Below are 14775 nucleotides of genomic sequence, written 5' to 3'. Positions count from 1 at the left end.
TGCGCTGCATGCCTCTTGTTGGCCCCCTCTAGTATAGGTTAAAATGCAGTGCAGTCAGCGTGCCGTCCCGCTAGATCCCGCTGAAGAAGGCAGGACCACGATAGTTCATTTGGGAACTAGACGTACACCCATTCTGCCCCAACTGTGTGGCTCTTTTATCCCGCGCCATCTCGCACACCACCAAGCGGGGGACGCCACACTCCCTCTTCCACGGGACGAGACGGGTTGTTCATTTTCCTCAAGCTAGGAGCCTCACAGCTGAGGACCAAGACTTGCTTCAGAAAGCTCGTTTCTCACTTCAAGTTCAATATCCAGTGCCCCATGCTTTTTGATGGGCCGTGAGCATAATGGGATGTTAACAACGTGATGTGGCTGCAGTACGGCAACAAGATCCCTCGATGTGCCCAGCTGCGCAACAATTGTGAGCTTTCATATCTGGGCACCTGATTACTATCGTCCTCATTGTTTTCCACGACTGAGTTTGTTTGGGATACCTGGCATTTGGACGCCGAGGCAGTCCATGTGTTGCATGATACCTTGCTGGCAATGTGCCCATCCAGGCCTCAGATTTTGCCACGTTTACATAAGTTGTGCCGCTGTTCGTATTACCCTGGTGGATACAGAGGGAAAAGAAGACAACGATGACAACAACGACGACGACGACGACAACAACGACGACAACAACGACGAGAAGGACGACGGCAAGGACGACAACAACGAGAAGGACGACGGCAAGGACGACGACACGGACCTGCAGGCACTCCCATTCTCAACAAAGTGGGTTCTATCGTGGTGGTTTTCAAGCTTCCCGGCAACAGACATGATGGGAGATCAAGATCATCATCATCACCAAACAGCCTTCCTGGACAATACTGAAGACAGGCGCAGACTTTTTCGGGACATACAAGAGGCAGACTACCTGGTCGACGGCACTAACCCCAAGCAGTATGAAAAGTTGTCGAAGGATCGTTTCACCAGAGAGGCCTGGTCTGTCTATTGGGCCGCTCCGTACGACGAACTCATCCGTCTTCGCGATGAAATCAGACGGGGACTAGTCACACATTACTCCATGCGTATGAATCTTCTCCTGGTCACGCAAGATTTGCCTAGGCTCTTAGCTCTTGGTAAGGAAACGCAATCTATCGATCCTAGCGAAAGCAAATTGACAAAATCAAAGTGTACCATGAGGTATACGATCATAACGGTACACAGGAACAGATTGAGCTCGCACATGAATGTGCACTCAAGCTCGACTCCCTCACATTGTTGTTCGGGTATACGAAAGCGAAGGAGTATCAAGACGCTCTGGCTTCCGCCGCTCTCCGGGGACCACCGCCGGACCCTATCCTGGCCGATCTCAGAAAGAGGGCAACTGTCATGGCCTTCCTCCTTGAAGCAGCCCAGGCCGGCCATGTGACAGACGATATCTTGGAAGAAGAAGCTGTGAGGGCAGTGACGTCTTCCCAAGAACCTGATGTGATGGAAGCGCATTTCCGGGAGCTCAGACGCATCCACGAGTCCCAATGGCAACAAAAGAAACGCGAAGAAAGAGCGGCGAGGAACAACAGCATTTCCTATCTCGACAACATCTCAGGTAGACAGGAGATTCTGGAGCAGATCCAGGAGGCTGAGTACCCGGTCCAGATTCCAATCACACCTACCACCAGGTTCTCCAAACTTGAAAAGAAATACTTCTCCAAGGCGGTATGGTCCGCTATTTGGGTCACTCCCTTCAATAGTCTGCAAGACTTCAGTCGCAAGATCAGCCGCCATGAAATCAGATGGTTCGATATTCGCAACCTGTTTCTCGCCATTACGGATGACTTGCCTGACGTGATGGACATTGGTAAGCACAATGAAACCACTGACCATGGAAAGGGACTAACAAACCCCGTTTTCACAGTCAACAACCGCAAATACGGCAATCCCCAAACCCCACAAGTCGCGTCCTCCCCCAATAGTCTTCGTACTGCCACTCCTGGTCTCAGCTCCCGTCTGTCGCTAGCATCTGCAGATCCGCCGCAGGAACTTTCCCTAGGATCTCCAGCTACGGATTTGCAAAATGAGCCACAGACCCCGCAGAACCCCCCCGGTCCTGCTTCCCCGACGACAGGAAAAGGCTCTATTGCTTCTACCAAGAGCCCTCTTTCAAGAAACCCATTGGGCCCAACTACCCCAACCAAGGTTCAGAAAAGGGGCACTATGAGTGGCAGCGGCTCAAGAGGCAGCACAAGAGACAGCCCGGGAGGGTCGAGTACCAAATCTCCCAGTCTCAACCCCCCTCGGAGCGTGACAAGCCGCGATATTGTGGGCAGAAAAGTAATATCTAATGGCGATGTGGTTGCTGACCGACTCCAGGCTCACGAAAGAGATGATTACAAGTGTCGTGCACTGGGTACAGAACACAACGAGGTGGCCCACGCCTACCCACAGAAGAAAATTGAGCACGCGGGAGTTTGTGCCCGAAAGATAGAGTGTCTTGCGTTCCTGTTCGGTCAACAGAAGATTCAGGAATATCAGGATGCTCTACGCTCGAGCTACCTGGAAAGCCCAGTGAATGTCATCGCTCTCGATGAAGGTGTACGCACCATGTGGGACCAGTGCAAGATCACGCTAAGAGTCAAATCATTCAACGAGAACGAAGTGAATCTGGCACTTCATTATCTCCACGAATCGGAGCTGAGGAACAGGACGAGAGCCCCAGCACGATACAGGTGGGAGAATGATCTCACGGTGACCCCTGCGGACGTACTTTTTGATTTGACGCAAAAGCCGAGCGTCTTGGGGGAATCGAGTGTCTCCGACGAGAATACCATCTTCAGCGGACCCGCGGACGTGGACCTGGTCTCTACGGCTACACAGCAACATTTTCAAGATGGAAGCACGTTCAAAGTGTATGCGGAAGATCCAAAGTTGCGCCCTGATCCAATTCTGCTCGATCTACGCGACAAACTTGCTGTGATGGCGTCCCTCTTGGGCGCCGCCGAATACATGGACGACGACGACGATCATGGCAATGACAGTGAGGGAACGAGACAATCGGCGGTCGATGAAGCCGAAGACTATCAAAGTGTTGATGGGGATATTTCCGACATGGGCGAGGATCTTTACATGGATGATGACAACTATGGGTATGATTCAGATGAGTGAGGGAGGGAAAGGAGGCTAGGATTCGAGTCGCGACCCCTCCGCTCTCGAAGCCAGCTTGAAATGACTTCCATGTGAATAAACCGAACACTTTGTACTTGCCGGTCGTTCCCCCTTAGCTCCTTCCCTGAAAATATTGCGCCGAGCCTCTTTCCTCAGTGGACTCTGAAAATTTCACCTTGTCAACGCCGCCCGCCCAACTCCCCAAATCCACAGTCTCCCATCTATAAAAACCCCCATTTTCCTAACACTCAGCCAGTAAATATCTTTCACCGTAGCTATTCATCTCTGAAGAAGCACACGGCTCCCACTTTAACTATATATCAGCTACAAGACACGCTGGCGATGATACTCCTCGAATTCTATCAGGATATCTACCCCTCGCTTGCATTTTACGAAGACACTCAACTCAAGCTACAAGAGAACCCGAAAATGCCTCCTCTCAACCTATCGCGCGTTTCTGAGATGCTTCAGCGACTTCAGAATACCTTCGAGGAGGAGTCGCAACAAGCTGGCCCTCGGTGGCTGATCAAGACATATGACGACCTCACGCCAGAGGAGAAGAGCATACCCGACGATTGGCTTCCCCGCCTACATCACTGCAACCGAATGGGCGTCCTCGACTCGCAGGAGAAGAAGGAAGCCGCGCGGCAGAAGATCTGGGCACTGGTTTTCGACGGCTGGAATACCGACTCCCCGATCCCCAAGCCCACTAGTCCCGGCGGGAGCAAAGCCGAGGATGGAATCGTCAAGATTGGCGTTCTCAACGAGGATGCTCCGAGTTGCCGAAAGCGGAAGGCTGATGGATCAATGGCCCCCTTACCTGCCAGGCGTTCTCGCGGCGCTGATGTGTTCATCAAGGCGAAAGCTCACTGGCTACGCCAAGATCTGTGCTTCCCCCTCTGCGACTCACGAGGCCTAGCATTCGCCTCCAACATCAGCTATAGAAAGCTTCCTGGAAGCACTCTCGGTCGACTGAAGGGCGAATGCAGTAGCCGCTGGGACTCGACTGAAGTCTACCGCGGACGAAAGGCGAACAACGAACTCGTTGCTTACTGGGCAAGAAATAAGCTCGTATTCTCTCTCAAGAACAACTGGAGAGGCCGCGGAGACCCTGAAGCTGTTGGTCTCCCTGGCTCGCAAACCACCGCCACACTCGAAGGCCGGCCCACGATGGAAATTGACCAGATCATCGACCTTGGAAAGTTGACATACATTAAGCTATGCATCGATATCTGGGAGGCATACCACGACGCCGCCAGCTTTCACATGGCAATGAACAAAGACTACTCTGGGGTCTTCGAACTGTGTAAGTTTTCTCGACCTCGGTCATCGTAAACCTGTCTAACTCATCTCAAAGCCTCTTAGCCATTTGGCCCGAACATCAAGAGCCAACGGAGCGCTCGAGGAAGGCTCCACCGAACATGGTCGCGTTTCTGCTCTTTGGCCTGCTTTGATCCTTCATGACGGCTAGGCTGCCTAATTCGTGGAAAGAAACGGGGTTTGAAGAGGCTCCTTTGCTTGCAGGCAGGCCACAGGGAGCGAGAGACTCGACGCTGACAAATCTAGTCACAATGCGGGTAATACTCCAGTCCGGATGAATATACCTGGAGGGTTGCAAGCTGAGTGATCGGGTGCGAGCCCCTTACCATGCGGCATGGATCTTTGCGCGTCTCATAGGCACCAACACCACTAACAAGTACAGCCACCGGGCCTTGCATTTGGCCACTCACATGGGCTGTTATGATTGGGCTCCGCACAATAGCAGTCCACATCTAAGCGCCGACATCCTCACATGTTGGCGGCGCATTTATGATCCACGTCTCCCACCAGTCGAGTCATCGAGGTCTCCTTCTATATACATCCCCTTACACGCAAAGTCTGACGGATAGCACTCCAGATCGCAGAGGCTGGCCAAAACGATGGAGGTAGTTGGGGCCGTATCGAGCTTTATCGCTATCAGCCAAGCATTAGTGGCCGGCCGCCACATCGTCAACGTTCTTCGAGACATCCCGAAGATAGGCAGCGAACTACAATCGCTAGACTTCGAGGTTAGTTGCAAATCACGTTGGGCAAAGTCGCCATCGAAAAGTGCCACGACGATTTTACAAGAACATTTGTCCTAATTTTCCACTTCCATAGATTCAAAGTCTTGCATCTGCAGTCAAGGCCGCTGAAAAGCAACAATATATCTCCCGCGGACGCCAGGCTGAATCTCTGGATCTCAAACTAGCGAAAGAACGGCTTGAGAAAACTGTCGAAGGCCTCCAAAACTTGCATCGCCGTGTCACGCGAACCGACGAAGATGGCAACGTCAAAGCGAGGAAGACCAGATACTTATTCTTGCAAAAAGATCTTGCGGACTGTCGAGATAAGATACGTGATGCTAGAGACACCCTGCATCTTGTTCTGATGAACATGAACCTGGAAGAAACTACGTGCGTAGAGCGTCATCCACGAAAGGATGTTCAAAAGTGCTGATAACTGGTGGCCAGCCGGATGGCACTTCGTGTTGAGAGCCTCACTATTCAGTCAACAGGCCACATTCCTCGTGCCCATGAATGCTCGAGGGGTGTGGCTCCAACGGCGGGAAACCTCCTCCTGATCACACCTCACACTACCGAAAACCAATTTCCACAGCCAGTTCTAAATTCAGATCAAGCTTTACCAGAAAGGGTAGGTCAACATACACCAGTTACGCGAGAGTTGACCTCCGACGTCCAACCACGGCCCATTGAGGACGGTATGGGTTTCAAGGCCAAATTATCAATGGAAAACAAGTGCTCACGTAATTGCTTGTGTCGTTGCCATGCCTCTAAGCAGTCATCTTTTGGCTATGATGGCTGGGCAGGCAACATACTGGGCTCTTTCTCTGTGACCTCGGACAGTAGCATCTTGTTTCGGAATGCAACCAAATGCACCGAATCGAGTTGTAGGAAGAATCAGAAAGGCTCGATAACGGTCAACTACAAGTTTCCGACCTGGCTTTGGCCCCAAAGCTTTTCACTTCAGAGCTCTATGGGCAGTTTATCTGCACTGAGCGCTTCATTACGTCCAATCAGAATCCTGGCCGATGGTGCAACAATATGGCACATCATTCAAGACCAGTCAAGAGCGGAAGTGCAGCAGTTGATCATAAGGAAAGGCAACATATATCCCGATGATTGTGACTCTAAAGGATTGACACTCCTCGAGGTAAGCGTTTCATGGAATATCAAAGCGCTGATGGCATCCAGTGGCTGACATTCGCAAAGTGGGCTATCACTGCTGGAACACCAGACGTGCTAGAATTTCTGGTGCAGTTTTGGGACGGAGAGATTGCAAAGTCACATATCAATAGGTAGGTATTAATTACGAAATGTGTTATTTTCCTGGTCAGAATCCATCAACTTATCAATAAGCAGGAAGTGTGCTTTCAACGCGCAAAGTCAACTTACAGGCAGGCCACACATGACGCCTCAAGAATCTCAAGCACAACACAAGGTAGTACAGCTTGGCGGAGACACTGTTCAGGCGGTTCAGACACCGCTACACCAAGCGGCAACCTTGATCAGCAACGAAGAGACAATCCGGGAATCAGTCCAACAGGCCTTTGAACAATACTCATGGGCATTGAGTGAGTGGAACTACGAAGGCCAGACGCCACTACATGTTGGGGCGAGTCATGGCAATATCGTAGCCGTACGAAAGCTTATTCGTCTCGGCTCTAACGTGGACCAATTAAACTTCTTCGGGAGAACCCCTCTTATGGAAGCTATTGACATGGGGCATATATATGTCGCTAGGTGTCTGCTCGGGGCCGGTTGTTCGGTAAACGCTGCAGCATCGGATGGATCAACGGCCTTGCACTATGCCGCATGTCCAGAAAACGAGCCTGAGAAAGGTCCTGCTAGCATAATCAGGGTTCTGCTCGATGCAGGCGCCTCACCCGCAGTTAAAGATGCATCTGGCAATACGGCATTGCACTGCCTAGAGGATTCCAACGTCAGTAGACACGCCACAAAGGAAAAGATTCAGTTGCTTGTGAAAGCCGGTGCTGGGATCAACGAGCGTAGCGGTGATGGCGACACACCATTGTTTCGGGCTATTCGCACTAATCAGCCAGAGGTTGCGAAATATCTCTTGAAGGCAGGCGCCGAAACTGATTCTTCACAGGGACTAGAGGGAAATGTCCTTCACGTCGCTGCTGCATATGGGCAAATTCAAGTCCTTCGAAGCCTGGGTAAAATGTATTTACCTCAAGTCAGAGTGGACATGAAAGATTCTGACGGCGATACTCCCTGGGATCTGTTCATTGGCACTTTGCATCAACCAGAATGGAAACTTGGGTCTGCGCGCAGACCAACCTCAGAAGAGAAGGAAGCTTTCGTGTGTTTGTACACACAGATCAGAAATCGCAACTTACAGCATGACGTCGCCAGACTAGAGTGGGCACGACAATATCTTGTAGATGAAGACCTGCGAGGCGCCTCTGCGGCGATAGCACAGATTATAAAGGAGAATGAGGAATGGAAAGAATGGAAGGCTGTTCAAACATACCAAGCTGTCAGGGTACAAGTTCGAGAAAGAATGTGGGAGGCGGCAATTGAATCGGTGGACGAAAACGTTGATATTCTGAAAGATCAGATCTCCAAATCCCCCTGGGACCGGTGGTCTCACTACGATATTCTAGCAACGATGGATGCAGATGAGTTCTCAAACTAGGTTGATGGTACAGTTAGTCGACATTCTGAAAAAAGCATCAAGATCCGCGAACAAGTTCATCTTTGACCGGTCATCACTACAGAGCTGCAAAGCCATCCCTACTTCGTGTGGACGTCATGCCAGCTGCGGGTTGGAGCTGACTGGTAGGGAGGGGCCTGAAAAATGCCGGGGGCTCCCTAGGTCGAGCATATTCACCTGAGCAGAGTGAGGAACCTAGGAAGCTGTGCTGATGGAAGTTCAAGATTTGTCGAAACAGCGGGATTCGCGTCCCTGTCAAATCACAGCCCAGACCTTGAGCTGTTGAGTCCGCCAGACTTTTCGCTCACTGTCAGCCTGTTATCAGGGCTGTTCAGTGACGTTCACTTGTGGACGTTTTAAAGCTATCCCCTTGGTATGGAGCTACCCACGAACAGCCTTTTGGGTAAGCTTGGCTGGCAGCAGAACGTTTTCTTTGTTGCAGCACGACCGGAGGGTCCGTTAACCCGAGAGCCAAAAAGGGTAAGACCTCGAATCTACTTTCAAAAGAGCTTGTGTCGAGTCAAATAATGTGTTCTTGAACGCTACGCCATTCATCCATTTTTTCATCTCCTTCGGGTCTACCAATCTAAAGTTGCCTTGAATATTCCGCAACATGATTGTATACCGCCCAGGACGAGACAGCAGCGTACCAAAATTACCATTTCGACTCTGCCTTTCATCAAAGCGCAAATATCACTCGACAGCCTGTTACAAAACGATTCAACATTTGAAACGGATCCAATGCCGAATACAAAAAGCTACCGTTATGAGAATCTTGTCGAGCTTGTCAAGGATGTCAACAGGTTCCAGATTAAAGGCACAGAATGGAAGTTTTGTCTCAAAGACCCCACGAACCCGACCTCTCCTTGGAAGGCATTCGGAATTGTTCTTGAAGAGAATGTCAAGTGGCTGAAAAAGGCAAACAGTAAATGGCTCGACTTCGACCGGTTGTCAAAATAGATCCGGCTGATCAACCCACCCATCGACCCAACAACGGGAACAATTCAGCTTAATTATGCCTGGAAGGAAATAGTAGACAAGCTTGACGAGATTCCAGGCGGCAACTTACCTCAGTGGGTGAAGAAGGACACAAAATGGCTGTATAACGATCAGGAATCATGGCCTCTGATCGAGGAAGATGAAAATTTCAGAAAGCTTTTCAGGGAAGGGATTTGGTGCGACCTTGTCCCGATCTTCGGTATCCTTACGACCGGCGCACATCTCAACGTCTACAAGATCACCAAAGAAAAGGGCTTCCAGGTGTGGGTGTCTCAGCGCCCTGACACGCAACCAAACTTCCCCGGACTACTCGATCAAGCTGCAGCTGGTGGTTTTACACCGAGCCACAAAACGATCCTTGAGTGCATCGAAAAGGAGAAAAAACAAGAATCAAAGGGATATCCACGTCATTGGCGTGAGTTAATGCATCAGAGCCCGGATATTCCCACCATTCAATTCTTCGAAGTGCGCGATGAGAGATGGGAAAAAGGCTATGCTGGCCTGCCTGAGCCTGGCATCAGGAAAGCGTACGATCTCAGGGTCAATGACGAGAAGATTAAAGGAAAGGAAGGCCAGAATTTCAAGCTAATGGGGATCGACGAAATCAGAGAAAGCTTGCTGCATGGGCGATGGAAACCGAATTCTGCGCTGGTGATGATCGACTTCATGATCCGACACGGACTCGTTGAAAACAAGATCGAAGAAGTGGAAATTCCGAGGCTATTGAAGCTCGACCGTGAAAGGCAGTTCGGCATGGGCATCGCCGTCACTGAGCTTTCTGATTATGTGCAATTCCCTCTGCATGGAAACAAGTAGGTCCTACCATGAGGCTTCTTTTGATGTGTGGTTGTCGGCTGTGCCTATTTACTGCGTCGGTCAGATTCCATTTTAGTATATATGTAAACGGGACGTCAAGCCAACTGCAATAGTGGTTCTGCCCTGTGGCGTTCGAAAGCTTAGGTTTCTCGCATTTACAACTAAAGAACAAGAGTAACATGGGCCATCGCGCGGATGAAGCCTTTGCCATGTCTAAATCATTCAGTTACAAGGAACACTCAATATTAGACTACTTTGTTGGGAGATTACACGGAACCGATGTTAGCCATCTCGTCGTGGTGAACATGAAAAGCCCACGATCACACCTGACTTCTGGCCTTTCTCTCCTTTTCAGACGAGGTATTCTGTTGTAACAACAGGGTATCAATTCTCGCCATGACGCCATCAAGAACAGAGCGGACCAAGCCATCAGGAGCCATGCCCGCCTCAGTGCACGCATTGATAACCGTATCACCGCCAGCCATACCAGCGACATTGAAGACTATACCATGGTATCCAACAGCGCCGTGAGGAGAAGCGGTAGAGAATTGAACGTCCTCGATCCTCACCGCCGGCTCCTCTCCACCAGCCGATACCGTAGTGGCTTTGAGTGCACCTAGGTTTGAAACTGAGAAGCTGTTCTGCATGACCACATTCATCGAAGGCAGAGACTTGTTAACAAACTCCTCAAGTGTCGGGCCCATGGTGTTTCCGCTCAGCCAAGACTTGCAAAGCTTAGACTTGGTGCCGCCCTTGCGGAACTTCTGCATTCGCTTTCCATAGTCGCGAACAAGTTTCCAAGTTTCCTTTGTGTCAAGGTATGCTCTAGCCTGTTGAATTCCATCGCCGGAAAACATTGTGGGGAGTACTTTCCGGTATTTCCCAAGACGCTCCTTCTCTGGCACACTGGCAGCCAAGTTGAGCATCTTGCCTTGCCCAGCTGCCAAATCCTCAAAGTCGCAGACTGGTCGCATGTCGACTGCGTAACGTGTGAATCCGACCTTGGCCTTGCGATAGTGGTCCGCTGCCAAAGTGCCAGTGATCAAGACCATAAGCAAAGGCGTGAAAGTTGTCCCATGGCTACGGCAGGCAGCTAGAATAGATTCCATCTTTTGAGCGGGGATGCGATAGTTGTAGACCTGTGTCGAGGTTCGTTCTTGCGGCAATGGGTTGCCCAGGGAATCTTTTAGGAACTTCCTGGGCGGGGCAAAGTCCGTAAAGAAGAGGGCTTTTGAGTAGAAGTACCGGAGGAAGGCAAAGCTTAGGAAGTTATAGATGACACCAAGCGCGGATGGCTTCTTCCGGATAGTGTTTTTGACTCTCTCATTCAGTCTCATTCTTTCAGGGTTCAAGTGAACCTCCCGAGGAGCTTGTTGTCTCATTCCAGAGGCGGCTGCGGCATTGAGTGACGCGAGAAATTCGCGGTGGAAGGTCATGCCAAATGAGCCGTCGCAGACGAGATGGTGAAACAGGAAGACGACATCTCGGCGTCCGAGAATGAGCACTTTCCACCATGGCTGACCAGGTCTCACCTCTCCATCAGCCCAGAGCCACTCGCTGTGGAGCTTCTCGAATAGGTCTGAGCCCAGGGGCGGGACGTTGTGGTCGATGAACTCAACGCAGCTGTCGAGGTTGATTGTGTTAAGTGAGGCCAAAGAAAGAAAGTGCTTGCCATCTTCGTTCATTTCTTTGACACCAACCAGGCCAAGCTCTGGGCACTTGGTAACGACGGCATGAAGAGCTGCAAAAACCGTCTCATCTGACAGGTCGAGATTTTGACCGGTCTTCGCTGAGGCGTAGCGAGCCGCAACCAAGACGTTTGCTTGAATTCCTAGGCGATGATAGACATAGAACATGCGATCCACTTGAGCTGCAAGATAGTTAGTTTTTGCTCGTCGTTTTGCGGACACTAGGCTTACTGGTCTTGCGGACGATTGTGTACGGACTGGGTTGTACCGCGGCATCTTGACCCTCTTTAGCAGTGAGAGTTGTGGTGGCCATATTGCTGTTGAGCCTGCGCGCAACTTCAGGATAGCTTCGAGATTCAGGGACGCGTAGACTTCTGAGAAAGCTCCAGGCTTCCTGATCAGTGATAGATCTCCGAAGACTTTTCCGGTTTTGCCAACAAGAGCCCGGAACGAAACTTCGTCCAGGGCCTAATGCTGTATTTGAGCTTCAGTATCCCGGGGTTCGGTCCTTCACAGCCCGCATGGACGGGGTCACAAGGAAACATTGCCAAGTGATCCAAGCTCCAGACCTTTTTCGTCGGTGTCGCATCGCGCTCAGATCTTCATCCCATCACCAGCATAGCTCCCAGACGACCTCCAGTTGAACTATGAGCTTGAATCAACTTTGAAACCAATCAGCACACTGGAAATTTTTATTTCTGTCTGCTAATGAACCACTCATTATTCGCGATAGTGCCACCCCGGATTTTTAAGGTCCTTACTTGCATGAAGGCTCAAACTGCGTCCTCGGTCAAACACGAATGGTCTCTGGAACTCGTCTGAATTTGGGAAAAGCAGCAAGTCTCCAGTCAGCATCGAAGGAAAATCCGGTGCAGAATTCTGACCAAAATGTGTTGCGTGACCTTTGAGGAGCGCGACGTTGGATCCTCGAGAAAAATGAAGCCGTCGTGCTCACTCTTGGCAGCATGAGCTCAGACATCTGAGCAGCACGCCCTGCTGCATCTCTGAGGAGCAATCAAAACATCATCTATATGCGGGATAGATGTCACATGTAAGTGTGCAATGCTTTCAAACCACGCGAAACTTGTACTCTGATGTTTGGATAAACCCCTGACCTCACATCAGGACGGGCTCAACTGAGAGGCAGTTCGTCTGGTGTCTCCCCTCACGCCTCAATTTGGTATCTCATCGACGTTCGAGACGTTCACTTTCTTGACTATTCAAATCACGGCGCAATTTGCTTCTGGCGGCATAGACTGCAGATGTCAGCACTCGAAGCCGCAGCGAGACGTTTGGACAAGAAACGTACCAACACGCATGAGCCTGTTCGGACTCCCTAGCGGCTGCAAGCTCTTCAGTCCGTGCCAGGGATCAGCCCGCATGTAAACCTCCCAGAACGGCTTCCTTTCAAAGTAAAAAATATTTTGACGTGGAATGACAAGCTTGGCGACCGTCTCTGCTGCCATGGGTACTTTTCCTCGTCCCACGCCTGTCCTGTGTACTCGACGGCCTGCTCTTCCCGACCCTCTAGCAGTTGAATCCGGAACAGGCACTCGGCCTCGTGATTGGTGTAAAAGTTCTGCAGCCACTATTGTAAGACGTCTGAATCCTGGCTCGACCGTCTCTTCGTACGATTCTGTCTGTGTGGCACTCGGCGGCACGGAGAACACTTCATCACGTAGTTCCAAAATCGGTGAGCAGCTTGCGAAAACTGCCTCGCTGATTCGAGGTAAAAATCTCGAAGCTTGTCTCAAGCTATTTGCAGCTCCGCATCCTGTCGAGTATTGAGATGATTATACAGCTCTTTCCTGCTTCAGACGCAACTGCAAAATCTCCTTGGTGGTCTTGGCGTCGGCAAGCTCAATGGCAGGCGCACTGTTGAACTCGATGTCATGCGTACGGCATTCTTTGCCTGCATCGAAGTGTCACCCTCAACATTGAAGAGCTTCATTTCGAAGACACGTGGCTGTGGAATGTGACTCTGGCATTTTTTTCAGCTGGTGCTGGTATCTGGTTGAAGGCTGAAGGCTTCGTCAAGACCCGAGTTTCTCGGCTCTAAGCTGTATTGACAAGCAACAGGGTCCTCGCCCCCATATCGTAACAACTCAGTCTGTCTCAGATACTCTAGATCATTCGAAATGGTAAACTCGGCCTTGAAAATGCCTTATCTTCTCTCGTGAGTTGCGTCATGACCGTGATGAGTCTTGTTCCGTGTCCTCCGTTGTTGCTCATTGATGAGCTTGAACACTATTTCAATGTCTTCATCTTCATTCGACGGGGCCTTATCGACACCACATGCGTCCCAGTTCACGTATTTTCGGCTTGCAAGGCTGTTTGAATGTGCCATACTGCTTCCCATTCTTGGAATGTTGCTCAATCGATGCTTACTAGGTAGGCAGGTATTGAAACTGTAACCAAGGAGAGATTTAATTGAGCCTTTTCTGTTTCATGCAGCGCATACCTATATGCAACACAACTGGAGAATTCCACCTTATGCCGTCATCATTACAGTCACCCCAAAATAGCATATAAAGACGTTCTGAGCCAAATACACGCTATGATTCATTGGCGGCCGCTAACGGTCGTGGCGTCGGAGCCATCAACTGAGATAGGGCCGACCCCGCAAAGAGAGTCAAGGGCAGTTGGAATATTCCGCAAAGACCGCTTTGGGTTCGACAAGTTCTGTAAAGTCCTTCAAAATCAGAGCTACGTAAGCACGTCAAAAATCATTCGGAGAATGCCCAGCATTACGACTGACTTGAGCTGAGCCTTGGCTGTGAGACCTTGGTTTTCCAGAAATGTTCTAGCTTCGGCTGGAGACGAGCTTACTTGCTTGCCCTGCTGATCCTTCCAGGAATCACGGGATATATGACGGCTTCACAGCCAATGAACTAATGCTCCGCCAAACTCCCGCGGACCCGCGTATCAGTCAACCGCCCAGGAAGGGCACACAGCCGGAGACAGCGCGGCCAATCGGCCCCACAACCGGTATGGTCGGGGAGGCCGACTGTTGGTGCCCAGTTCAGCTCCACAACTCTGGGCGACAGTTCCCTGTGCCTGGGGTCCTCCAGACCTCCGGGTACCATGTGCTCGCTGATCTTGGCTCGGGCTGCTGATGCGACCGACCGGCTGAGTGGCAGTGACAGGCCACTGGTCAGTGGTTCGTCCGAACGTTTGGTGATCACCGGGACACTTGGCTAGCCGTTGCGCCATGAAACATTCAGCAATGTAGCTGGTAGCTGGCATGTGGCTACGTTCGTGGAACAATGTCTAACGAAAACGGCTTCTACAGTGCAAAGACTCATAGACGAGTAACATTTACAAGAATGATGCCAGCCAGCGAAGACACGGTTGAGGCGGGAGTTCCTGGATTTGCCGTCTCGGACGCGAGAAGCCGAAAGCG

At 50.8% G+C, this 14775-nt stretch overlaps 4 protein-coding genes across 4 annotated transcripts; 3 read left to right on the top strand and 1 right to left on the bottom strand.

The window, feature by feature from the left end:
* Window positions 1–366: 366 nt before the first annotated feature.
* Window positions 367–3150, top strand: COL26b_010683 (uncharacterized protein; the record flags this gene model as incomplete). The annotated part of the gene is made up of 4 exons (XM_053183375.1): window positions 367–421; window positions 561–1124; window positions 1178–1846; window positions 1904–3150. 4 exons carry the CDS (start codon window positions 367–369, stop codon window positions 3148–3150), a joined length of 2535 nt encoding a protein of 844 aa, XP_053032664.1.
* A 429-nt stretch (window positions 3151–3579) lies between these two features.
* On the top strand, window positions 3580–4515 carry COL26b_010682 (uncharacterized protein; the record flags this gene model as incomplete). The annotated part of the gene is made up of 2 exons (XM_053183374.1): window positions 3580–4456; window positions 4508–4515. The coding sequence occupies 2 exons, from the start codon at window positions 3580–3582 to the stop codon at window positions 4513–4515; spliced, it is 885 nt and encodes a 294-aa protein (XP_053032663.1).
* Window positions 4516–8610: 4095 nt separating this feature from the next.
* Window positions 8611–9684, top strand: COL26b_010681 (uncharacterized protein; the record flags this gene model as incomplete). The annotated part of the gene is made up of 2 exons (XM_053183373.1): window positions 8611–8794; window positions 8903–9684. The coding sequence occupies 2 exons, from the start codon at window positions 8611–8613 to the stop codon at window positions 9682–9684; spliced, it is 966 nt and encodes a 321-aa protein (XP_053032662.1).
* Window positions 9685–10004: 320 nt separating this feature from the next.
* On the bottom strand, window positions 10005–11685 carry COL26b_010680 (uncharacterized protein; the record flags this gene model as incomplete). The annotated part of the gene is made up of 2 exons (XM_053183372.1): window positions 10005–11554; window positions 11604–11685. 2 exons carry the CDS (start codon window positions 11683–11685, stop codon window positions 10005–10007), a joined length of 1632 nt encoding a protein of 543 aa, XP_053032661.1.
* Between the last annotated feature and the right edge of the window lie 3090 nt (window positions 11686–14775).

The sequence above is a fragment of the Colletotrichum chrysophilum genome, assembly GCF_026319265.1.
Source record: "Colletotrichum chrysophilum strain AFK26 chromosome Unknown scaffold_118, whole genome shotgun sequence".
Classification (NCBI taxonomy): domain Eukaryota; kingdom Fungi; phylum Ascomycota; class Sordariomycetes; order Glomerellales; family Glomerellaceae; genus Colletotrichum; species Colletotrichum chrysophilum.
Note: the sequence above shows the minus strand (reverse complement) of the source record. Positions and strands in the feature narration are given on the sequence as shown.